This window comes from Eschscholzia californica, unplaced genomic scaffold, assembly GCF_041429995.1.
Source record: "Eschscholzia californica isolate CP2 unplaced genomic scaffold, dmEscCali1.0.p SCAF_5, whole genome shotgun sequence".
Taxonomy (NCBI): domain Eukaryota; kingdom Viridiplantae; phylum Streptophyta; class Magnoliopsida; order Ranunculales; family Papaveraceae; genus Eschscholzia; species Eschscholzia californica.
Window position 1 is genome coordinate 3797392 of NW_028238472.1, and position 22865 is coordinate 3820256.

General features: G+C 35.3%; 4 protein-coding genes across 6 annotated transcripts; 1 reads left to right on the plus strand and 3 right to left on the minus strand.

The window, feature by feature from the left end:
* The first annotated feature begins 46 nt into the window (after positions 1-46).
* LOC147536371 (grpE protein homolog 1, mitochondrial-like) lies at positions 47-3672 on the plus strand. Of its 2 annotated transcripts, XM_086643723.1 has the most exons (6): positions 47-353; positions 1284-1452; positions 1540-1727; positions 1848-2015; positions 2813-2941; positions 3329-3672. In XM_086643723.1, the coding sequence occupies exons 1-6, from the start codon at positions 207-209 to the stop codon at positions 3425-3427; spliced, it is 900 nt and encodes a 299-aa protein (XP_086499849.1). In that variant the 5' UTR covers positions 47-206; the 3' UTR covers positions 3428-3672. The 2 variants fall into 2 exon arrangements, with proteins under 2 accessions (XP_086499849.1, XP_086499848.1); XM_086643722.1 differs by having other exon boundaries at positions 138-353; positions 1284-1727.
* Positions 3673-6904: 3232 nt separating this feature from the next.
* LOC147536372 (uncharacterized) lies at positions 6905-8710 on the minus strand. The gene is made up of 2 exons (XM_086644072.1): positions 8136-8710; positions 6905-7991 (listed from the first exon to the last, which is right to left on the minus strand). Exons 1-2 carry the CDS (start codon positions 8596-8598, stop codon positions 7477-7479), a joined length of 978 nt encoding a protein of 325 aa, XP_086500198.1. The 5' UTR covers positions 8599-8710; the 3' UTR covers positions 6905-7476.
* A 3055-nt stretch (positions 8711-11765) lies between these two features.
* LOC147536373 (transcription initiation factor IIF subunit alpha-like) lies at positions 11766-18669 on the minus strand. Of its 2 annotated transcripts, none has more exons than XM_086643974.1 (9): positions 17218-18669; positions 16719-16877; positions 16170-16315; positions 15631-16004; positions 14901-15016; positions 13935-14072; positions 13571-13771; positions 13172-13390; positions 11766-12562 (listed from the first exon to the last, which is right to left on the minus strand). In XM_086643974.1, exons 1-9 carry the CDS (start codon positions 17386-17388, stop codon positions 12473-12475), a joined length of 1614 nt encoding a protein of 537 aa, XP_086500100.1. In that variant the 5' UTR covers positions 17389-18669; the 3' UTR covers positions 11766-12472. The 2 variants fall into 2 exon arrangements, 1 of the variants encoding a protein (XP_086500100.1); XR_015226126.1 differs by having other exon boundaries at positions 12083-12905; positions 12956-13390; positions 17218-17725.
* Positions 18670-19031: 362 nt separating this feature from the next.
* Positions 19032-21890, minus strand: LOC147536374 (V-type proton ATPase subunit e1-like). Its single transcript, XM_086643975.1, has 4 exons — positions 21829-21890; positions 21521-21701; positions 20229-20276; positions 19032-19329 (listed from the first exon to the last, which is right to left on the minus strand). Exons 2-4 carry the CDS (start codon positions 21616-21618, stop codon positions 19266-19268), a joined length of 210 nt encoding a protein of 69 aa, XP_086500101.1. The 5' UTR covers positions 21619-21701; positions 21829-21890; the 3' UTR covers positions 19032-19265.
* Positions 21891-22865: the final 975 nt, after the last annotated feature.

Sequence of the window (22865 nt, forward strand, 5' to 3'; positions counted from 1 at the left end):
AATCGGAAGTACTATATGTATAAGTGTGGGGGTATTTTGGTCAACTATAGAAAGATTTTTTTACCAACTAATGATTTCTTCTTCTCCAAGCACAAACTTTCCGCCATATATATATATATATATTAAAAACCGTCTGAAATATTAAAACCAGAAACTTCTTCTCTCCTCAAAATTTCTTCTTCGCGCCGCTAAACTTATTTACAGAGATGTTGGTTTCAAGGGTTTTATCTCGGATCTCGAGGAAGAGTGGATGGAATCACTGTCGCGAAATCATTTCTTCTCGACAAGAACTTCCACAGATTCTTTCTAACAATTTTCATTCTATTCGTCCTTCTATTCTATCAACAAATGAGGTAAATTTTTTTTCAAAAAGTTTCATTTTTTATGGATTAGAAGTTAGGGTTTAACTAGGGTTTTGTGTTTGATGTAGTTTTATGAATGATCATTTGATCGTATTAATGGTGTGTGATGTTAAAAAGTTCATTTCTTTTTCTCTGACTTTAGGTTTGTGTTAGGGTTTAGGTTTTATGTTTATGGAACTTGAGTGGTTTATCTGGGTTTAATTAAGTTTCATGTGCTTATAATTCAATATTTCAATTGGTTTGTGATTAGGGTTTCTGGAAGTGTGAATTTTATGAGCTAGTAATGGGTATATGAATATATCTGTTTCCTCCCCAAAGTTAAGAAAGCTATATTTATTTTCGAATTGAAAGATCGAGATTTTTGCACACATTCGGGAATTGAATCATTGCCCTAGGAAATTCTCCATCGTTTTCTTATTAAGAAGATAGGAATGTACATATATATATATATATACACTAGGTGTAGCCCGTGTCGATGGCTAATAGTTTAGGTAGAGGTCCCGTTGCGACTGCCAAAGTTGAACATTCAACTAGACCCTTCTTGCTCACAAGCTCCATCAAATTTACTTTTAGAAGTTAACTTTCGACCTTTTGTTTGTCATTGCGTATATAATATGGATTCTCAGTCTTGTCAATATATAGTGCTGATCCGACACTCATAATCTCATATTGGGTGTTCACTTCAGTCTAAGGTAGTTCTTTCGGAAATACAGCGAAGTACCTTGGGCGGTCGGATCAGGATTGTGGGTAACCTGATCCCATGTTGAGTCCTTGACTTAGTTTTTATGTATGAAATTTTGAGTTATTGGAGTTTAATTTGAATTGTTAGATCAAAGTTTAGCCTACATAAAAAAATAGTATGTATACATACACATATTTGGATGAGATTGTCTTTCCTGAAGTTACATATTTTTCATGCAGCGGGTTGCCTTCCAGGGTACTGGATTACGGCACGAGTTGGCTATCCATACCACATCTTCTCAGCGATTCTGGTATTCGTCATCTGTGTCCCCTGAACCTGCTGATAAAGAGGGAAACACTCCAGCTGAAAATGAAGATGGTAAAGCTGCGGAGAATTTGGAAAAATCAGGTTTCAGTTCTGAACAAAATGAATCCACACCCCAGACTATCAAAAAGAGAAGGAGATGTACTAAACGAACTACATTTTGTGATTCAGATTCGGAGGATGATCTATCCATGGATGATATGGTAAAGCTTGTTGCTGAAAAAGAAGAGTTGCTGACTGCGAAGCAGACTGAGATGGAAAAGATGAAAGATAAATTCTTAAGGAGTTATGCCGAAATTGAAAATGTCATGGAGAGAACAAAACGAGATGCAGAGAACTCCAAAAAGTTTGCCATACAGGTAAGAATCGTGGTTGAATCATTGAATGTATATAATACTTAAATCTTTCAGATTTTCTATTAAAATTCTTGATGTTGTCGATTGAATTCTGAAGATATTCTTTCATCGAATTTGGTGCAGAGTTTTGCGAAAAGTTTATTAGATGTTGCAGATAATCTGGGTAGAGCTTCTTCAGTTGTGAAAGAAAGTTTTTCCAAAATCGACACCTCAAAAGATACTGCTGGAGCTGTACCACTCCTAAAAACTCTTCTGGAAGGTGTTGAAATGACCGAGAAACAGCTCGCCGATGTAATATATTTCTCTTGCCTTTTAAACTATAGCACTCACCTCATAATACTGTTCGTTTTCTCAGAATGTCTTTGACCAAATTATAGTTGCAGAACACTGTTCTACTTGGGAAATCTTACTATCTACTTTTAGAAACACGTTCACCTTGGATTATGTGCGCCTCTTACGTAGTACCTCACAGATGATATCTTGTAGAAGGCTATTTGGGTTTATCCCATATTTTTTGCCATTGAACCGATTAATTTCAACAAGGAACATAAAGTCTTGCCTTCCCATTTAACGACGAGTTGCAATCGTTCAGGAGCCCTTCACCGTTATCTTGTGGGTGTCTTTAGGTTTAGGTATCTGCTTGAGTTTGCTACTTTATTGTTGGCTTTCACAGTTCTTGCTATAGCAAAAGAGGCTTCAATTCCTGAGATGGATTTGAAACTATTAGCACCTGAAACCTGTAAATGTGTAGCTTATCAGTTTCTCTTTCCATGATTACTCTTATGAGAATAATCTTGAGGTTCTTAATCACTGTTGATTTGTGACTCATTGTCGGCTATCTTTCTTGAGTGATTTGGTGAAAAAGAGCAAATTATAGTTATCTCTATCTCTCTTCTACCTTTTCGTAAAAATTGTGAGTTGGTATTTGAATGAATTTCCTTTTCGTACTTTGGACCTTTGGTATGTAATACAAAATCACCAATCAGTTTTGTTGTCCTTCCTATTTGTTGATGATATCGAGATAAATCTTTTTCTCCCTTTACTTAGTCTTCTTTGTATAAGTGACTTGAATGTTGATATTTTCACAGGTGTTTGGGAAGTTTGGAGTGGAGAAGTTCGATCCTTTGAACGAGCAATTCGATCCAAATAGGCACCACGCATTGTTCCAAATACCCGATGGTTCTAAACCTTCTGGTACTGTTGCTGCAGTTCTGAAGGTATGAAATTAAGTACACTCTATTACTCAAACAACTTCTATATTAGGAGTCTTTCCTTCTGAAGGCATGTAGTAGGAGACGGCATCGGCTTGCCCACGTTCCCAGTCCCCCACTTGTAATCGTCTCAGTAGAACTATTGCTACAAAATTATCATAGTAGATGTTGTACAACAAGTCTCTGAATGGGATGAACCTCTCTCCTCTTTCTTCAAAGTTCTCCGTTTCTTGCTCCGTCTGGACGATTGGCTCGGTCTATACCTGATTCCAATCCCATCCACCAGTTACTCTGTTGGTGGCTCGACCGGTCCCAACTACTTAGTTCTTAAACAAGCTGTAGTTGTTACAATTTGACATGTTGATGAATTGCTTGTCTATTATGTGTTTGCAGCCGGGATACACGCTCCATGATCGAATAATACGACCAGCTGAAGTTGGTGTTACAGAAGCTGTGAATGGTGAAGAAACTGAACAAAAATCTGAAGCTTGAGAAACAAGGTGAAATCTGTATAATTTCATGAGAGAAGAGAAAACCTGTAGTCATCTGTTTTAGAAATTAGGTTAGTATGAATTCCTGAAGAAATTTTGCTCTCTGCCATTTTTTTAATCCAAGTGTTAATGTTTATGTTCATGCAAGAGATTTTTCAAGAACTCAAAAAATCTTGAAACTATTTTAATAATTATTATTGTACCTTCAAACATCATTCTGAAAGGGTATTTTTCGTGAGTCTGGAACTTTTTATGGGCGCATAACATGGTTGTCGCGAAATTCTTTCTGCCTATTATTTTTTCTTTTGGAAATTGATAGCGATAGTAATGCTAGTGATACAACAATAATAAGATGTGATAAGTGCGATAACCGTCAAATTTTAATTTTTATAGAAACGGATTTAAAGTCCAATTAACTTAGTGATCTAAAGTCCAACTAACCTACTAGCCGAAAGTTTATTTAACTACTTAATTTATATTTTTAATACTGCAACTCAAAATGTCTCGACAACTAACATGCAAAATGTCTGATTTGAGCTGACTTTTGAGTTCGTTTTAGTCTAACATTTTTTGGTTGATTTGAGTTTAACATGCAACTGTTTGATTTAAATTTTGTGTTAGTTCATTTGAGTCAAACGTTTGTGGGCTAATATGCGTCTAACAAGCTACGCCCGCTTTAAACTGATTTTAATTTCGTTCGGGAAAAAATAACCTTTGTAGTACTCATAAAATAAAACAGAGTTGCCCAACTTAGCTGTTACCCATGTGCAGGGTTTTTATAATAAAGTTATAAGTGAATGTTATACAATTTGACTTAATTATGAAAGTGATGGTTTATTAAAATTAAAACGTTTTTCATGTGCTTGGGATTATTTACTGGTGTAGCCAAAGAATAAACATGTTATTAAAATTAAAACTTTTTTCATGTGCTTGGAATTATTTTCAGTCTCTAATCTGTACAAACTGAAAAGTCGTGACCTCTATCTTTTTCAATAGGTATATCATATATGTATGTCTTAAAGAAAAAACTCTAAAATTCTCGAAGTCCGAAGTTCATTCTCAGATGAAGTGGAATCTATGTTTATTGAACTTGAGTTATTAAAAGACATAAATAATGTAGTTTAGGCGAGATTTAGACCATTTCATTCGTTGAGTTTTAGGACAGTAGTTTAGTTGGGCTTTAAACCTATTTATGTTAAAAGTTTAATTCCAGCGGTTATCGTGTTATTATTGCTACTGTAGTGACTCTGTAAGTCACTTAAAAAAACTCTTTCAATTTTTTTTTTATCTCTATTTTCTTTATCTACTACGGGTTCGAGAGAGACTTGCCGAGAGGGATAGTCGACCCTTCGCTGAGGAGTATCACTTTCTTTCTGTTTCTACTTGAATGATTCAGATTTAGATAAGATTTGGATCAATCGAATTATGAAAACACAAATATTAAGAATTAGCCACTCAACTGTCACTTGTGCGAGTCATGTGCCTAATCTTTCAGTGATTAACTGAATAACTTGATTTAATAATGAAAGTGATAGTTTATAGAAGTTAAAATTTTTTTCACGTGCTCCAAATTATTTAATTTTCTAATAGAATTTTGTAATGATAGATTAAGAAAATATAATTGAATACTTCGGTTAACAACATATTTTTATGAAGTGTGTGTTTTGATATCTTCCAAAAATAACGTATTCACATATAATACGAGCAGTTCTAGTGGACAACAAATTCCAAACAGACACTAAACAAAAATTCGATATGGTTTCTCACTATTGGAATTTTTGTGGATACGAATCATTAGAAGCTCCAATAATCGGAAGCCACATTAGATTTCTATCCCCTATTTCTTATTCTCCTAATTTTTTCATATAAAATTTCATTATATAATTATCAATTCCTAAGATATAACTAATGTGTATTTCCATTAAGTGATAATTTAGTTTCTTCTTAATTGATCCGTTTAAACTTTTGAAAGAATTAGTCGTAAATCTGAATTATCACATGTAAATATTGACATTGAAGTTATCCAAGAGTTGGTGGTCATTTTCAATGGCCGAACAGTTCGAAAAAAAAAACATAGAATAATAAACAATTTGCCAAATTGGGTTATATTTATCTATATAATTTACCAAAACAGATTTTTCTTACCAATACAATCTACCAAATATCCTATATCATCTCTATCCGTGCATTATTATTACACATTATCAAAAAGAAAGTTATCTTATCCTTTAGGACCAAATTTAGACTCCCTTATCCATGTCAATGCCTCAGTGGTCAATATTATTACCATTAAAATAAGGTATATGTACATGGCCTTTCACAAACTATTCTTACTTATAAGTTATACCATCTCATGCTCTTTAAAGGACATGCTCAAAATTATGAACAAATTTAGTATTTTCTAAACTAGATATTCTAAAGATTTAAATGATAACTCTTTTCTCCAAAATGTGTAGTTGATATTACCTTTCTGACATTAGTAGAACATGTTGTTTTGCATGTATACTTATAAGTCGAGTAACGTTCTGTAAGACTTCTGAAAAATATGTTTAATATTTCGGTAAAATCTAATTCGATAGCAAAATATTATATAAAGATCCTTCTGAACTTATTAATTGATCTCATTGTTTATATTTCTAATTATTTTTCAAATATGATACAACTGTCACGAAATACTGATATTGAACAACTAATGATCATATACGTCCAGATAAATAGTCAACCAAGAAGCTAATGTACAACTTTTGGTCTTGCAATCGTTATCCATTTTCCATGGTCAAAATGATAGTAGATAGCCCCCCACACCCCCCCATTCCCGCGCCAACTCACATTCTTCCTTCTTCTCTTATCCATAATACATATGTGTACGTTTTGTCCTCCCTTTTCATTTCAAACTTTCTTTTTATTTTTTCAGAACTCACGTGGACATAATTTTTTTTTTCTTTTATTTTAGAAAGATAACTTAAAATCGTTAGCAGAAAGAAATAAAGTTGAAACTTTACTTGTTAAAACTAAATTGTAAAACAATTATAGAAATTTTAGTTTTAATACTCTGAAAAACAGACAAAAAAAAAAACTCATTCAGGTTTCTTAGTTCTTTCCTAGTATTCCTTAAAATACTACTACAACTAAATTCATTAACATTTGATTTGTCCAAGTGGATCTTTAAATAACGTTTAAATTCATGTACATTCATCATGCCCAGAGGTCAATGTACCTTATACATTAGAAAAAACGTCTGAATTTAAGTGTATTCAAATTTGTTGCCATCTGCACTAACTTCATCATTTTTTGTCGAAAATTCGATTTTTCTTTGATTCTTTTGGGACATTTATACACAAAAATTATGTGATATTTTATCTTTTTAATTTAATTATGCTATAGTACTATTTTATGTTAGAAGGCCGTCAAAATTTAGTGAGTCAAAATTCAAAAATGGAAAAAAATATAATACGAAACACATAATTGGGGTCCCATATTTACACCAAATAAAGAAAATTTTATATTATCCGGATAAACACAAAATTCTATAGGAGACACCTCAGCTCTACTTTTGATATTAAGATACTAATTGTCGGGCCCATAAACCCGTCCCAATCAATTTTACATTATCCATTTCTTCCATTACCTTTACCCAAAATAACCACCTTAATTACAACTAAATGCCACTCAACTCTTGAGCTAATTTACCAACTTCCGAACACCACCACCCTCTCCTTCCTCTCAAACTGATCACCACCACCACCACCACCTCTCCAATGACAAAACAGCAGCCAAGACAGAGGCGAGCCAAAACTAAACACCGAGCTTCGTGCCAGAATCAGACATAATTTTGTACAAAACTAAACCACTTTGTCTGCCAAAACTGATCCAACCTAACTATGAGGTCGCAGAATTCCAACTAATTTATGTGGAACTGTAGGATTTAGAGAGAAAAGTGAGATTAATTTGTCTCGCTAAATCTTGCACGTCTACCCAAGCTAGTCTGGATTATGTGGACTATGATTATAACTATAATCTTTTCGCCCAAACTAACCAACTAAATTACATCTACATGCCATTCAAAGCTTGAGATAATTTACCAACTTTCAAACCCCCCACCACCTTCTTCCTCTTCTCAAATTGATCAACACCACCCCTACAATTATTAAACTTCATTGACAATTGTGGTGTTTCAAAACCCACCACCGAGCACTTCTCACCGGAATCCGACACAATCTTACCGGAACTAGAATTTGTTGTTCTTTTATATGAACCTAACCATTTTGCTTGCATATAACCGTTTCTTCTCCATGGAGGGATAAGAATGTCATTACTTTTCAACGACTCATTACTAGCAGCGCACATTAGCCTCAAAATTTGCTTGAGTTTTTCTGGTTTTCCAACAAAGATTTGGGGGAAAATTTGAAGTAATGAGACGTAACGATTACTTGGTCTAGCAATTGTGAATTCTCCGGCGAGTGATACTTGAACTACGTAACGGTTTCTGGCGACAATTACGTCCACGTATTCGAATGTACCGGCTGGAAATCGACCTGTTTTTTCCCACCTTGATTTGCAAAGACCTGAAAATTCGAAGACAATAAGGGTTTATGCTAATGTACGCTATGAGGTGCGCATTTTGCTAAATATAAGTGCTAACGTACGCAGCACTAGGGTAAATAGTGTGCTTGTACGCCCTAGTTTGCTGAATTGATTAAATATTTTACCTGAATCAAAACCTCTTTCACGTAATCGAGTCATCAATCTTCGTTTAAATCGATCGGAAGAAGTATCATCAGTTCCGATAAATCGGCAAGCTAACTCAGTTTCATCGCGAATCCTTCTCTTAATCTCACCATCTTCATCTTCATCTTCGTTGAATCCATTAAAACCTAACAAGCTCTGTAACAAATGTTTTCTCTCTGAATCAAAATTGTTAGTATTTTCTATTTTCTCTCTCTTCTTACTACTTTCTTCTTCTTCATCTTCTTGTTGTTGTTGTTGTTGATGATTATCGTTTTCTCTCTCTAGAAATGAATGAACTAGATCAGAGAGATCAAGAGAGGAAGAGTCTTCTTCTGAAGCTGATGATGAATGCTCACTTCCACTACTCTCACAAATACGTGCCCTAGCTTCTTCATCAAAAGCTTCTGAAATTCTTTTGAATCTAATTGAACTCTTCTTTTCCATTCTTTCTGATTTATTTGGGATTTTGATTTCTTTCCTATTTTCTCAGGAAAAGTTTCATTTTCTCAGGAAAAGATTGATAGACAAACGTGAGTTTATATAGAGAAATTTGGTTGGGTTTAGATTGATGGATGGATGGATGATATTAAATGGATGGGGTTGTCATGTCATCATGATGTGATGGCAAATACTAGTAATGAAGAGAGAGAAAATCATATAAGAAGGAGTAATTTTATAAGTTTATTCAAATGGAGAAAAAGATTTGTGTGAATCTAAATGGTTTCACACATTAAATTTCGAGTAATCACTTAAAATAAAGGGTTATTTCCCATATAGCCCCCTACTTTGTGACCAGTTTCCCGCCTGGCCCCCACTTTACGAGAAATATCTATATAGCCCCCTTCCGTTATAACACCGTTACTCTCTCTCTTCCATTTCTTTTCTCTCTCTTCCAACATGTTTTCTCTCTCTGCCACCTCGTCAAAACCAGCCACCTCATCACCTTCTCCGGCAAGGTCGCCGGCCGGCGACCTTCAAATATAAAAAAAAAAAAAAAAATTTCTTTTTTTTCTCTCTCTTCTCTCTCTCTCTCTAAAAAAAAAAAAAAATTAATTTTTAAATTCTTTCTCTTTTCTTTTAAATTCTCTCTCTAAATTCTTTCTCTTTTCTCTCTCTTCTTCTTCTTTCTCTCTCTCTTTCCCCCCTCTCTCTATTCTCTCTCTCTCGACCTCCGGCGTAGTCGCCGGAGGTCGAACAGACTGTTCTGTTCAGAACAGAACAGAATCTGTTCTGTTCAGAACTGAACAGATCTGTTCTGAACAGAGAAAGAAGAAGAAGAGAGAGAGAAGAAGAAGAAGAAGAAGAAGAGAGGGAGGAGAGAGAATTTAAAAAAAATGTTTTTTTTTTTTTAGAGAGAGAGAGAAAAAAAGAAATTTTTTTTTTTTATATATTTGAAGGTCGCCGGCCGGAAATTTGGCCGGCCGGCGACCTCGCCGGAGAAGGTGATGAGGTGGCTGGTTTTGACGAGGTGGCAGAGAGAGAAAACATATTGGAGGAGAGAGAAAAGAAATGGAAGAGAGAGAGTAACGGTGTTATAACGGAAGGGGGCCATATGGATATTTCTCGTAAAGTGGGGGGCCAGGCGGGAAGCTGGTCACAAAGTAGGGGGCCATATGGGAAATAACCCTAAAATAAATTAAATGCAAATTTATTTATTTTTATAAATAACTAGAATAAACTTGAACGGACTCGTTTAATTTGTCTGAATACGAACAGTCCATATGCATAAAAATAGATTTGAAATAAGATTAAGTCGGACATTCACAAGAGTCATTGCGAATAAAGATGTTACAGTAATACCATGTGAGCATAGATGTTGTGGCACATCTTATATACCGCAGATAAACTACATTTTCTTTTTATGTTGTATTTATGTTGCCATGTGGGATATTATATATCAAACAATAATAATACAACCGCTTAAAATCAAAACTTTGTCTTACACTTAAACGGATTCAACAACTCTCATTCATGTTTTGATGATAGTGAACCTAGACCGAAAATAAAACAAAGTGAATAACAAAAATTAAGGTGATTTTTGATGTTTCAATACTGACACAAGGGCAATGAATGGGGATTTATTTATGTCTAGGTTCAATTTTTTTTTTTTGTTGAACTATGTCTAGGTTCAATTGGTAAGATTAATAAGTGTTTTTGTTATGGTTTTAAATTGATAATTGTGTAAGTAAGAGTGATGAAATTTGATGCATTACATGCATAATGTTGAAGCATAATGAATCTGACTTGATTCGCGTCTATGTTCAAGCCGATTACATGCTTATCATCACAATAAAATTTATTTAAATCGAATTAGGGTTAGGGCCGTTTTGTAAAGGTCGAAAAAATTAAGAGACATCCAAGAATGTAATGTATAAAAAAATAATTGAAAAACCTTTTATCCGTCTGTATATAATTATTATCCTTAGTATTTATATACGATGTTTGAGTAGACCAAACATTAGACGTGAAGGATATATAGGTTATTCTAGCTCAACATAATATACAAACTATTCTATTAATTCACTTTATTTTATTTTTGGAACTAGGAGAGCATATACTCTCTCATTATATGTCGAAAGTCAACAATATATATATTCGAGAATAACTTCTTATGACTTCAGAACAAATTTCATTTCATATATCGATTTAAAAAGAATCAAATCTGAAAAGTTGTCAGAATGGTTGTTTAAGTAGTAAGTTATTTACGAAAATTATTGTCTAAAAAATTAGTAGTATATATTCGTATTGACAAAAATTTATTTGTTGCAGCCCCCCAATGTTCAGAGTTCTCAAACGGTCCTTCTAAAGGCGTTTGATCCTTTTGCTCTCGGTCAAATCCCTCTCTTCGCACTCTCCGTGGACTCTGGACTGAGCAATTCGAAGTCCACGGATTGGAGCAGTCCAAGGACTCCAAAGGCGCCCCACCCTTTTTTTTTTTATCTTAGCTCGGTTTTGTGTATTTCTTGACAGAAGATGCATGTCAGTTAGAACTTAGAAGGGTGTCCAAGCATATTGTGCCATACAAAAGGAGCAGCAGCTATTATAGAACAAAGGTTCACAATCATCGGAGTGTCAATCTTCTACTTGAAAGGTAATATGATACATATTATGTAATAGTGGCCGGCCAGCGTGTCAATCTTCTACTTGAAAGGTAATATGATACATATTATGTAATAGTGGCCGGCCAGCTATATCTTGTTCTCTGTCTCATCGTTTTCGAAGGAGAGGAACAGAGGAAAATAAGGTTGCGGTTGTGCTGGTGGGCGGGGGTTAGAAGTGTGATGGCCATGGTCGGAAGTTGTGGTGATAGAGGTGAGGATGGAAATTAAGAGTTACACAGATAAAACTTATATTTGAGCTAAAGATGCTTTCTTTTGAAATTTACAGCTTAGCAGGCAAATCCCTATTTCATCTCGGACTTTTTACCTAATCCCTTATTTTTCCATATTCAAGTTTGACCCCCCTTGTTATTCATCAACTACTATTACTTAAGAAAGCATGGCTAAACTGGTAATTTGCTGCATCCTTTTTCCCACAATGGTAAAAGCCAACACCCAAATTTTGAAAAAAAAAAAAAACGAAAACCCAAAAATCATTGCATGTACATGAAATGAGTAGAAATCAAATCAGGCCAAATACCCATGGGTTATTAAGATGTTAACAAGCTGGATCAAGTACAAAAATTTACAGTAGTCAGATGAGATGAAATCGGTCACATACAAAAACTCCATCCCAATGCCCCAAGTTCGAGTTCAGCCCTACATCAAGCAACCATGGGCTTTCGCGCCCTTACGACTCATGAAACGGGACCTCGGACATTTCTCCCAACCATTTTGAAAATGTCCTTGAAAAGAAAAGACACTCTTCTAGACGTACGCAAAATCACCAAAATATAGTACTAGCTAAATACCTGGTACCGACTAGACAATTTTACCAACATCCTTGAGATAGATTTATGATTGCCAACATACAACACGAGTACTTTCCACAACAAGGTAAAAATCAAGATGTATCTAGTAAGTATAGTTCTTGTTTAAGTTTTTCCTGAGTTATCAGACCGAATCTACCTCAAATTCAGTCATTTGTACTTCTCTTGTTACTGTTATAAACTCAACGCTTTGGGGCAAAGAACAGTTTTCTCTTCCAAACAAACAAGTACGACCATGGTTTCTTCTAATCTTCCTACAAGAGCAAACCTTAACATAGAATCTTGTTTCACTGTTTTTGGTACCTCAATCGATCCTTATATGATGTATTTCTTTGCTTAGCCCAAGAGAGAGCCGTTCAAGAAGCTTATATCTGTGTGCTGACTGTAGTCTTATTTCTCTCTCAACACCACATAGCTAGCTCCATTTGTCTTTTGTATTTTTGATATTCGCCTCAGTATTGCAGCAAAAGCCGTTTTGTCCTGCAACAATATAGACGGTGTTACTTGGGAATTAACTTATTACATTCGATCCAAAAGAAAGAAACTGATAACACATCTAGAGATACTTGAAAATACTTAAAGCCTTTATAGTAACAGTAAATTGGGTTACTCGCAAAACTACTACCTTTCCACCATCTCTTCTTTTACCCTTTATAAACGTAGTTGATGTAAACTGATTGACGGAAGCTAACAATCACTAAACTGTTTAATATTTGTGAAATAACTCCTAATTGTAGTTACTAGTGAGCTAGGAATGGGTTTGCTAAGGTTGGTCTCACTCGTCGATCTCATATTCATATCAATAATTCAGCATAAATCCGCACTAAGTACGCGATTGCTTACCTCGGGAAAAAGCATAGGACTAGTCTACACTTTGAGCAAGAAGATAAGATTAAAGTTACACAAATTTTCTCAGCTACACCACGTTTGATCAAGAGGTGTTAATTGCAAGCTTATTTTACTTTGTTTTTTAAAAGTGTAGACAAAAGAAAGTAACCTTAATTGCTAAGTACTTGTACAGTTGTACTTAATACACCCGACCAGGAGAGTAGGATGATCATTTACTGGAAAAATTAAGGAAAAGCATACCTCAGGTGACTTGAGTCTTGACCTAAACTTCGCGACAAGATCTTGTGTTGTCACTTTAGCCTTTTGCAACAAAACAGCCCGGATTTCCTCCTCTGTAACAGGAGCAGTAGACGTTGCGGCGGGAGTAGTTTTTGTTGATGACGAGGATGAACCTTTTGAAGCAGCGCTTGTACCTTTGGCAGTAGCTGCAGTTCCATCTTTGACAGAAGATTTTGATTCCTGAAAAGGCAAAAAATGTTAAATCTGTTGGCCAGCCAAAAGAGCAATAGATATTAAATCAGAGAATTTAAAAATGAGTCGACGAGTATGTGGTCAAGAAGACTTTAGGGAGGAAACGTAATTTCAGTAAGACTTTAGGGAGGAAACGTAATTTCAGTTTGTTAACAAGCAGTAACTTACATTTTCCGTCTTGACCTTTTTAGTTGATCCAACTTTACCATCATCACCACTTGATTTTCTCTTTGACTTGGCTGATTTGGAAGTAGATGGAGTTTTAGCATTTCCAGCAGGTGTTTTCAATGGACTATTGTCAACAGGTTCTTCTTTTGGTCCATCCTTCTTTTTCGGGGCAAGTACAGGTGACATGCTCGTATCATCATCCTAATACATCCAATAGACAGGACAACAAATCAAAGTGTAAGCAAAAAACTGTATATATGAAATGTGGTTTCTAAATTTCATATCTTTTTATTTGCTTTCGTTTGTTCGATATGAAAGTCATATTTTGTGAACAATTATTCATGGGTATATTAAACGAGCTTACATCATCATCATCGTCCTCATCTTCGGCGTCTGAATCATTCATTCCAGCTGTTCGTCCAAGTAGTTTCTTTAACTCCTTTCCTGATTTACTCAATCCACCACCCTCCTCTTCATTGGTCTCATCTTCATCCTCTTCATCCTGCAAGCAGGTGATAGGATATGATGGGCACACTTAATATCCAGTAAAAAAAACATATCTAATGCTGATGTCCTCAAACGACATGATACATGAACATAACAGTTCCATGAAAACAAAGTTATAATATATAACATCATGCACATATCCAGATAGTTAAAGAAATCGACAGTAACAGCACAAGATTTATCGAGTCATCGACTGGTTTTTGTTTTCCAAAAGCAAGTAATGGCTGGTTTAAACCACTTATATAATGACACAAGACTAGAAGATATAGACAATACAAACCACCAGATTTCCTCAAACAGAAAGACTATGAGTTTGCTTACCGTTGGCACAACTCAAATTGCTCCCGTTGCACCACTTTAAGTTGCAGACTCAGAAGACAAATTTGTATTTCCCACACGAAATTATTATGTACTTCCTACTAACTGTTCAATAAACTCACAACTTCCTAATCTGACTACAGAACCCTAGAAAGAACAAAATCACCTTCCATTTTTGACAAACATCAAAGGGAGAATTGCTTATAATACCTTTTGTAAGACGTCAAATCCAATATATACAGTTTTCCACATTCTCTTGGAATATGCAATATAGAGTTACGGTGAGTATAGTGGGTAGTCCATTCTTTCCACAGGTTACATCACAATCAAAGTAAATAATCACTTTAAGAAAAGTAGCTTACAAGTAATACATCTCATCAAAAATGTTTTGGGATCCGTGGATGGTTTACGACCCCAATAGGCCAAGGTGACCATTCTGTATATCTAAGAATTTAGTAAGTGATCTGTTAAAAGAATGCATGATAGACTTGTAATGGAAATAAACCTGTTTAATTTCTGGAGGAGCTGGCACTTCTGGAGCCAAATCCTCTCTTTCTTCAGGATCATTTCCTACAGCTTCGTCATCATCTGTGAAAATTTCTTCATGTTCCCAATCATCACCTGTGACGCAACAAGAACAAGAAAATTAGACATACAACTCCCTCAGAAACAGAATTTTATTCTACTGATTATCAAGTAATCAGAAGTGCAGTATTTATGCATGGATATGAGCTAATGATAACATCGAAACGGGGAGGCCTAAAAAAGAAACCAAGTTTGTCGCTTAAGAGACTACCAAGACGCTAAAATGTGAAGACGACCATCGTCAAAGATTATGCATGGTTACAAGCTTATTATAACATTGAGAAGTAGTCAAACATAACATGTATGCAAACAAATAAACAAAATAGCAACATAGAAGTTCGACAAAAGCAACGGTTCCCCTTGGCTAAAGACACTCAAGTTAATTGAAAATAAAACCTGACAACATGGAATTACTGAAGAAGGCAAGCAGAAGCATGGCTGAACTTGTATCTACAGAACTGCTAGAATAGGACAAGTAATGAAATTTGGGTGAACGAGTTTGTGCTATTGAGAGAAGACTACAATAGCGTTGTACTTGTAGGACAAAAATGAATCTTGTTTACAGCACGAAATGAAGTATCAAGGACCACCAAATTGCTTGCAATGAACAACAACCACAACAATTATCTTAATTAAAAGTTGATTCTCACCCTTCTCAACATCATCATCATCCCAATCAAGATCACCTCCTCTTGGACCCTCTTCATCATCGTCACCACCTTTTTTATTAAGTCCCAGTCTACTTTTCCTTGCCTCTTCCTCTTCTTCATCTTCCTCTCCCTTATCAGAGGCATGGCCTTCATCATCGTCACCAGTTGCTTTTTTACGTCCTCCTCTTGAAGTAGAACCAGCTGTTTCTTTTTCATCAATCTTCTCTGTTTCACCAAATGCAGCAGGTCCATTATTTGCAGCTTTCATAATCCATCTTTGATATCCATCTGCAGTCTTCCTTCTATTCTTCATCTTCTCTTCCGCTTCCTCCAATGTAAGTTGCTTGTACTGCGCAACTTTGTTAAAGTTGTACCTAATAATTTACAAATTACACAGGTTACTTCGACATAAAATTTAATATTGAAACGTTACAAACTAACAAATAATGCTAAGTTGAAGCAATCAATTTGGCACGAAATAAGCAACAAGAAGAAAAAGTCCAACATAAGATATGTAGCATACGTTAAGTTATACATACCAGGAACCAGCAGGAATAGCAACAAACTCCTTTCCTTGCATCATTAGTAAATAATAGCATGCAGATTGTGCACCCTCAAGAGGACCGTGATATTGAAGTTGAACCACCTCATCTTCTAGAAGCCAAGGCTTATTCTTGAACTTCTCCTATTTAATGATTTCCAGCACCGAGGCAAGTTAGTTACGGGAAAAAGAATAATATACAATTACCTGGATACGCAGGTTTCTTTTGTAATAGATCACATAGAGTGTAGAACCAACCACATATGAAAAAGGTTCTCATAATTCATACTATTCTCACTTCATTCGCTTACAAATGTGAAAATGGAACTTCATGGCATCTCTCTTCTCCAACAATTCCAAAAATAATCCTAACCATCTAACTTCAATTCTTTTAACACATCTTCTCGTTTCTGACAACCATTAAGTAAAATGAGCACAACACAACAAATACTTAAAACAGAGTTATTTCACATACAATCTTCAAACAGTAAAACTGTCAAGACTCGAAAGCTAGTACACGAAGACCACAAAGAAAAAGAATAAGTACCCGCAAGGTATCAGTAACTTGGCGACCTTGAAGTCCATCTTTCTGCATAGACCATTTACTCTCAGCATTTTTCTTCTTAGAAAAACTAGGCAGTCCTGAGACAAATCTCCCAATGAAATAGTTCTTTTCGCTGGCAGTAGATGATCGAACATTATACTCCTACCATCAAACAACAACCAGTATAACTTCAATCATAGAATCAGAAAGCGAAACTAGAGAAAGGCCAACTTTCACAGACAAAACAAAATAAAAAAAAAAACAGCTTTGCAATTTTAATATGCAATAAGTTGATGACCAAAACTACCAATCCCTAATTTGAATAACTAGAAATCTATCAGAACACCAGAATTTGAGCATTATGAAGTATTATATCAAGGAATTAAGACAGAAAGATGCAAAAATTTAGCTAACCTAACTTGGGTTGAATTCATCCTAGCAGAATCAAATTGAGATAACAGAATCTAAACCCATGAAAGAAAAGCAAGAAAGTTTAACAAACCCTAATCAAATTGGTAATTTGAGAACCACAGTCATAGCACTTAGCATGATTCTGAACCATCTTCTTCCCACAATTCAAGCAGAGTGTCATATGTTTGCAATTACTTCCATATAAATCCGTAGTCGATCCACATCCACCGCAAGACGATTTTAATATTAGATCAAAAGACATTTTCTATATAGGAGTATTTCACAACCTCAAACCCTAGACTAGCTGAAAATCAAGAGACAATTAAACTAGGGTTCAAAAAGCTTAGAGCAGAAAGCAAATCTATGTTGTAGTGAAACCCTAGAATATGAAGTTTGAGAGAAGATTAAAGAGAGAGAGAGGGTTCCCCAATTTCAGACGGTAGAGTGAAATAACAACGACTTCATAAGATTGTAACGACGTTTGGTTACTTAAACATAAGATTTAGATTTTAAACTGAATCCAAGGGTCTACGACGGACTCGAGTATGGGGTAATTTTAGTCACAATGCGTCTTGGACGAGTATGGGGTAATTTTAGTCTTTTGTTTTTGTTGGGTATGCGCAGTTTCTAATTTCTTTTTTCAGTTATCGTTTTCTTACCAATTATTGGTGTATCTTAACTTTGTAGGTACGTCTTCTGATACTTCCAAATCTTGAGGCTTATCTAAAACTTCTCGAACCTGAGATGCTTCTTCAGAAGCAAAAGAATGAGATAGAGATGCATGACGCATGGCGTGTATATGATGGGGCTCTCCTGGTCAGTTTTTCTCATCTATTGTTTTTGAACACACTTCAGATACGTTGCCTGAAATAGCTACTGACAAAGAGAAAATTTCCAGTGTGCAGCAGGTCGGTGTGTGTATGACAGGCTGAAATTGTCCCCAGCTTTGCTATCCCCACCAACTCATACAGTATGGAAGACCAATCTAACTAAGGGTTGCAACTACAAATCCTACAATGCCAATCTGTGATTTTTAATTCTTCTTTCAATTCAATTAAGATAAACGAAAAGCAAGCATGGACAATTTTGATGCAGCAACCGCCTCTAAAGAGACTAGCAACTGATAGCTCAATACGTTCATTGCAAACGGACATGCACGTAGACGGATTTTCTTCGACAGGGTAGTCAATAATGGGTGCAGCATCATCATCGTCATCCCGATTGATACTGAACCAGACCATTGCTGGTGGCATTGGAAACAACAACAGAAGCAGAATAGAAAAGAAAAATGGTGGTCGGGTTTCACAGAAATCCGCTGTTCTAACTCAAGCATGGAAGGAGGATATGGATGCTGGTCCTCTGCTGTCATCTTTGTTCGAGTTATTTGGTGAGAGGCTGAGAGCAATTTATCCTTCACTCCTTCACCTGAGATGTCTTTCTTCTTGTGTTTATGAATTAGGTAAGGTGTTTAAGATTGTTATTTAGAACTAGAATAGTAGGCATGTAAAAAATGATCAATTACAAGAGATTGTTTTAAGATCACAACTCTGGTCACATCAACAACTCCTTTTAAGTTACTCTCAATCCCGATATTGATTTGGGGACTGCCCCGGGTTTCAGTAACTTACTAAAGCGCTAGTTGACACTCTTTCGGCTTCCTCCCTTTAGATTAAGGATGACGGTCCAACAGATTACAACCTGTCTACACATCTACGTCAAAGCGTAAGTGAAAACATGAAACCAAGTCGAACTCCAATGCCTCTAATTCGACTGAGTTCGCCCTAAAAAAGCAAAGTACTTCCAACAAAATATGGAAGTTGGTTATGGAACTAGAGGGTGCACCATAAATTAGATGTGGATTTCCTTCTGCTAAGGAAGCCTCCTGGTCTTTCCTGTAAGCTTGGGTGGGAAAACCATGCCCTTGAGCTATATTTGAATATCTTCTCATCGACATGTGCGCGTCTTTTATTCAAGTCTTAATAAATATCTAACTTTGTTCCCCAAATTCACATTGCTGGGGAGACTCACAAACCAAAATGAATAGAAGTGGAATAATGTATATTCCAGTAAATAAAATAAAATACAGTGTTGATCTACCAAAAGGGTTTCAACTACATCGTCTTCCCACGGAGAAGCATCTCATTCTTCACTGAGGATTGGAACGATTAACGGATTCATCTGTGCAAGATACACGATCGCCCACCTAAGAAGAACAAACAAAACATTAAAAAACAAAAAACATTAATGTATGAGATGGCCTTAAGGTAAAAATATTATCATGAACGGAACGTGTTGTTACCAGACATCAAACACTCGTAAAATTATCTTAATATAACTGATAGTAAGATCGATAAGGCATTCGAAATACAAAGAATATGTTTTTCCGTTAGAAAGCAGTTAGTGTAAGTGTCCCAAATCCCCATCCTACAAACTATTTATCTGCCAAAAGAACGAATGTTTTGCACGGGTAATACGAGAATCAGATCAAATGTTGGTTACATAAACCATATCGTGATTGAATTGCTCATACTGATGATATATATCCCTAAACAGTAAAATTTCCACCTCACAAGAACCACAAGTCGCTGACATTTAAAGTTACGGAACATCACTTACAATGCACGACAATATCAACAGAATAATCCAAAAACATAACAAGAAATTCGAACTTAGAAGGCCAAGTTAGTATGAAAGATTAATCAGATAATCAAGCATATCCACAGATTAGGGACTGAAACGAGTGTACTAGTTGGCAGTTGAGTACATACCAATGGAAAACACCTAGACAATACTTAATATAACGATTCTCACGAGTCAGAAGGAACTTAATAGAATGTGGTATGAACTCAAGCATGAATTAGCTGTGCAATGTCAAAAAAAAAGTGTCCTGTTATTCTAAGAATGCTTTCAGCAAACATTTTCCTAGTATTTACTTCTTGTCTGACATTATAATTTTCATAAGGGAGTCAGCAGTCAGCAGATAGTAGCCTTACGATAAAGATTAGCATTTGGGGATCAGAAGTGTTTAATCAAGTTGAACTAATTTTGAATTGTCTGAAAATCTTTGGAAGTTGAGCATTTTCAAGCAAATAAGATACTTACATCATCCAGCAGCAAACTGTTGCCGTGGTAATCAGTGTTAGGTGGAACCTGCAACAAAAATACGAGTTACTCCAGATGAAAATAGAATATATATATATATATATATATATATATATATATAATAGAACGGTTCTACATAATTCATACGATTATTATTCACCCAACTTTAGTGCAATCTTCAAGTATTGAAACATAAATAAGAAGATAAATTCACGTGATATGATCCATGAAACACGCCTAAACTGTACGGTTTTAGAGCAATGATATGTCAAATCACTATAAAATTATTCGCAGAAACCAGTATTAACAAACAACAATGTTAACGTTTCTTGGTAAAGGCAAATTTCCATACTGCCGGAGTTTTTGTTGAGGCGAGCAAAACAACCTTAATCTTTAATTCTTATCAAACTAAAACTAACAAGATTACATGAAAACACAATCAACAACATTCAAAACTCAAAAAGTTATGAGAGGGATGATACAATTGAATTTTTCGCATTAAACATGAACAGCATACTGTAAGTTCAATATCTTTAAAGCTATAGTCATGGTTTAAAGATTACGCGGGGAAGTTCTGTCCCAGGATTTACTACGGAAAGTAGAAACATGATTGCAAAATTGGCAAATGAATAACCCACGTAAAGATCCAGTCTGGCTTGCAGTAAGTATGGAGAAGTGAAAACATCCCTGAACTAAATCGGCTTAATAAAGACGCACTGGGAAAGGCTGAATGAATTGCGAGTCAGTGACTTATGTTCAATCGTATAAATTACTTCGCTTTTAGATTGTACAATTCATTGTGACAAAACGAAGAATATGAGGTATCACCAATTGCGTTAAGTTTGTGGTCATCCAACTCAAAACCAATTGCCTGTAAGCGGAGGGTACTGGACATTATATTCTTGGTTACTAGATCACCCTTCTCCCATGTGGGACTATTCTCACATGAACATTTTCCCAAGTTGACCAAAATAAGAACAAAACTCATCTACAAAACTTATAATCTAACAAAATCCTTCAATGGGTAGCTAAAATTTCTTCAAAAAAGAAAAAACTTGATCACTAATTGTTATTTTATATTGTGCCCAAATAAGATTTATCCTTCCTTGATAAGGATTAACAATTCAACATAACTAAGATAGTTTCACTAAGATTCCTAAAATCAAACAAAATTAGTACCTTAAAGATCATCGATCACTATCAATTGACTCCATCTAACCTAATAAACTAGATAATTACAACATTTTGGAAGAGAGAAATAAATAGTTAGAGAGAGAGAGAGAAACACATACAGATTAGTAGATGGTCCTCTGTTACAGCATATTCTGGCCAATAAAGAAACCAATACGCCCACAGCAAGGAAAATTAGGGTTGTAAACAAAAAACCCATTGATAGATCACACAGTTCTTTCGAAATCACTGTTCGAAATTGAACAAGAATTGGAAGGAAGGTAAGAAACTCGCCCACACGATCTGCGAAGATATGAACTTTTTTATATGAAGATCCGAATTTTGGTGGTGAGATTTGGAATACGAAATTAAAACATGAAATTGAAGAATAGAAAATTCTGAAACCCTAACCCTAAAGAGAGAAACTGACCTCAGGCGATCTGCTCTGTATTCCCGGGAATTTTAACCTCTCTTGTGTGTTTTGTATTCGATTGCGTTGGATATTGAGAAGTTTTGGTTAATTTCAATTTAGTCCCCAATTTGTGACAAATGGGAAGTTTGGCCTCTCATATTTTTCGAGGACCCCAATTTTTTTTTTTTTGTTGAAAGTCGAGGACCCCAATTTGGTAGTCAAGAACTCAAGATGTAACTGTTACTTTTTTTTTTATCTTTCCTTTCAAAATGTTTCTCGTGTTTTCTTTCTTATTCACGTGATAGGTTGATAGGGTCGTCATAATGGGTTAGTGGCTATAACCGTTTTTGAGAAAACTCAGAGATCGTCGTGGCTTCTCCCGCGAAGGGTTTTCCCCTCGCCGGATCCTTTTAAAGTTTATGTATCATAAATAATTTTGTTTTTGTTACTAGTATGGGCCTATAAGCCTAAATCGAGGACCTAGCTAGTGGTGGCCAACGGGCCGTGCCGTGCCCAGACCACAAAGGTCTGGGCACAGAAACGGCCCAGCCGTTCCCGTGGCGTTTCCGTTGCATTTCTGGCCGTTTCCGTGGCTTTCCGTAGTCGTTCTCGTGGCCGTTCCGTGACGTTCTCGTGGCTCCGACCCATTCATAAATATTTTTTTTACTTGTCAAAAAAAAGTAATAAAAGAAACATTACATTTTTTTTTCAAGTAAAAAATTGTGATGTACAAAAACTTTAGAGTTTATGTCATATCTTTGTTTATTTTATTGGAAAATAGTTGTATAAAGATTCTCCACATTTACTTTATATTTTGTGGTTTAGGTGTGGGACTATCTTTACCACTTTATTTGTTTATTTTTTTGAAAAAAAAATTTTAGTTTGTTTCAAAAAAAAAAAAATCTAATTTAAAAATATAAAGTAAAACCTCTTTTGTTAAATTCAAGTATTTGTTAAATTCAAGTATTACTTTTTTTTTTTAAGTATTACTTTTTTTTTTAATTCAAGTATTACTTTTTTTTAATGTTTTTTCTTTTTGTAATATAAAGTAGTTG

What these genes read in the sequence shown, in the direction of transcription:
- LOC147536371 (XM_086643722.1), top strand. Translation starts at nt 207, where the DNA reads ATGTTGGTTTCAAGGGTTTTATCTCGGATCTCGAGGAAGAGTGGATGG. An exon ending in CTATTCTATCAACAAATGAG is followed by an intron (nt 354 to 1,283) that starts GTAAATTTTTTT and finishes TTTTTCATGCAG; the next exon opens with CGGGTTGCCTTCCAGGGTAC. An exon ending in CCAAAAAGTTTGCCATACAG is followed by an intron (nt 1,728 to 1,847) that starts GTAAGAATCGTG and finishes AATTTGGTGCAG; the next exon opens with AGTTTTGCGAAAAGTTTATT.
- LOC147536372 (XM_086644072.1), bottom strand. Translation starts at nt 8,598, where the DNA reads ATGGAAAAGAAGAGTTCAATTAGATTCAAAAGAATTTCAGAAGCTTTT. An exon ending in TGAAAGAGGTTTTGATTCAG is followed by an intron (nt 7,992 to 8,135) that starts GTAAAATATTTA and finishes TCGAATTTTCAG; the next exon opens with GTCTTTGCAAATCAAGGTGG.
- LOC147536373 (XM_086643974.1), bottom strand. Translation starts at nt 17,388, where the DNA reads ATGTCTTTTGATCTAATATTAAAATCGTCTTGCGGTGGATGTGGATCG. An exon ending in GCTATTCCTGCTGGTTCCTG is followed by an intron (nt 16,005 to 16,169) that starts GTATGTATAACT and finishes GTAAATTATTAG; the next exon opens with GTACAACTTTAACAAAGTTG. An exon ending in CTCCTCCAGAAATTAAACAG is followed by an intron (nt 14,073 to 14,900) that starts GTTTATTTCCAT and finishes ACCTGCTTGCAG; the next exon opens with GATGAAGAGGATGAAGATGA.
- LOC147536374 (XM_086643975.1), bottom strand. Translation starts at nt 21,618, where the DNA reads ATGGGTTTTTTGTTTACAACCCTAATTTTCCTTGCTGTGGGCGTATTG. An exon ending in AGAGGACCATCTACTAATCT is followed by an intron (nt 20,277 to 21,520) that starts GTATGTGTTTCT and finishes TTTTTGTTGCAG; the next exon opens with GTTCCACCTAACACTGATTA. An exon ending in ACAGTTTGCTGCTGGATGAT is followed by an intron (nt 19,330 to 20,228) that starts GTAAGTATCTTA and finishes TGTTCTTCTTAG; the next exon opens with GTGGGCGATCGTGTATCTTG.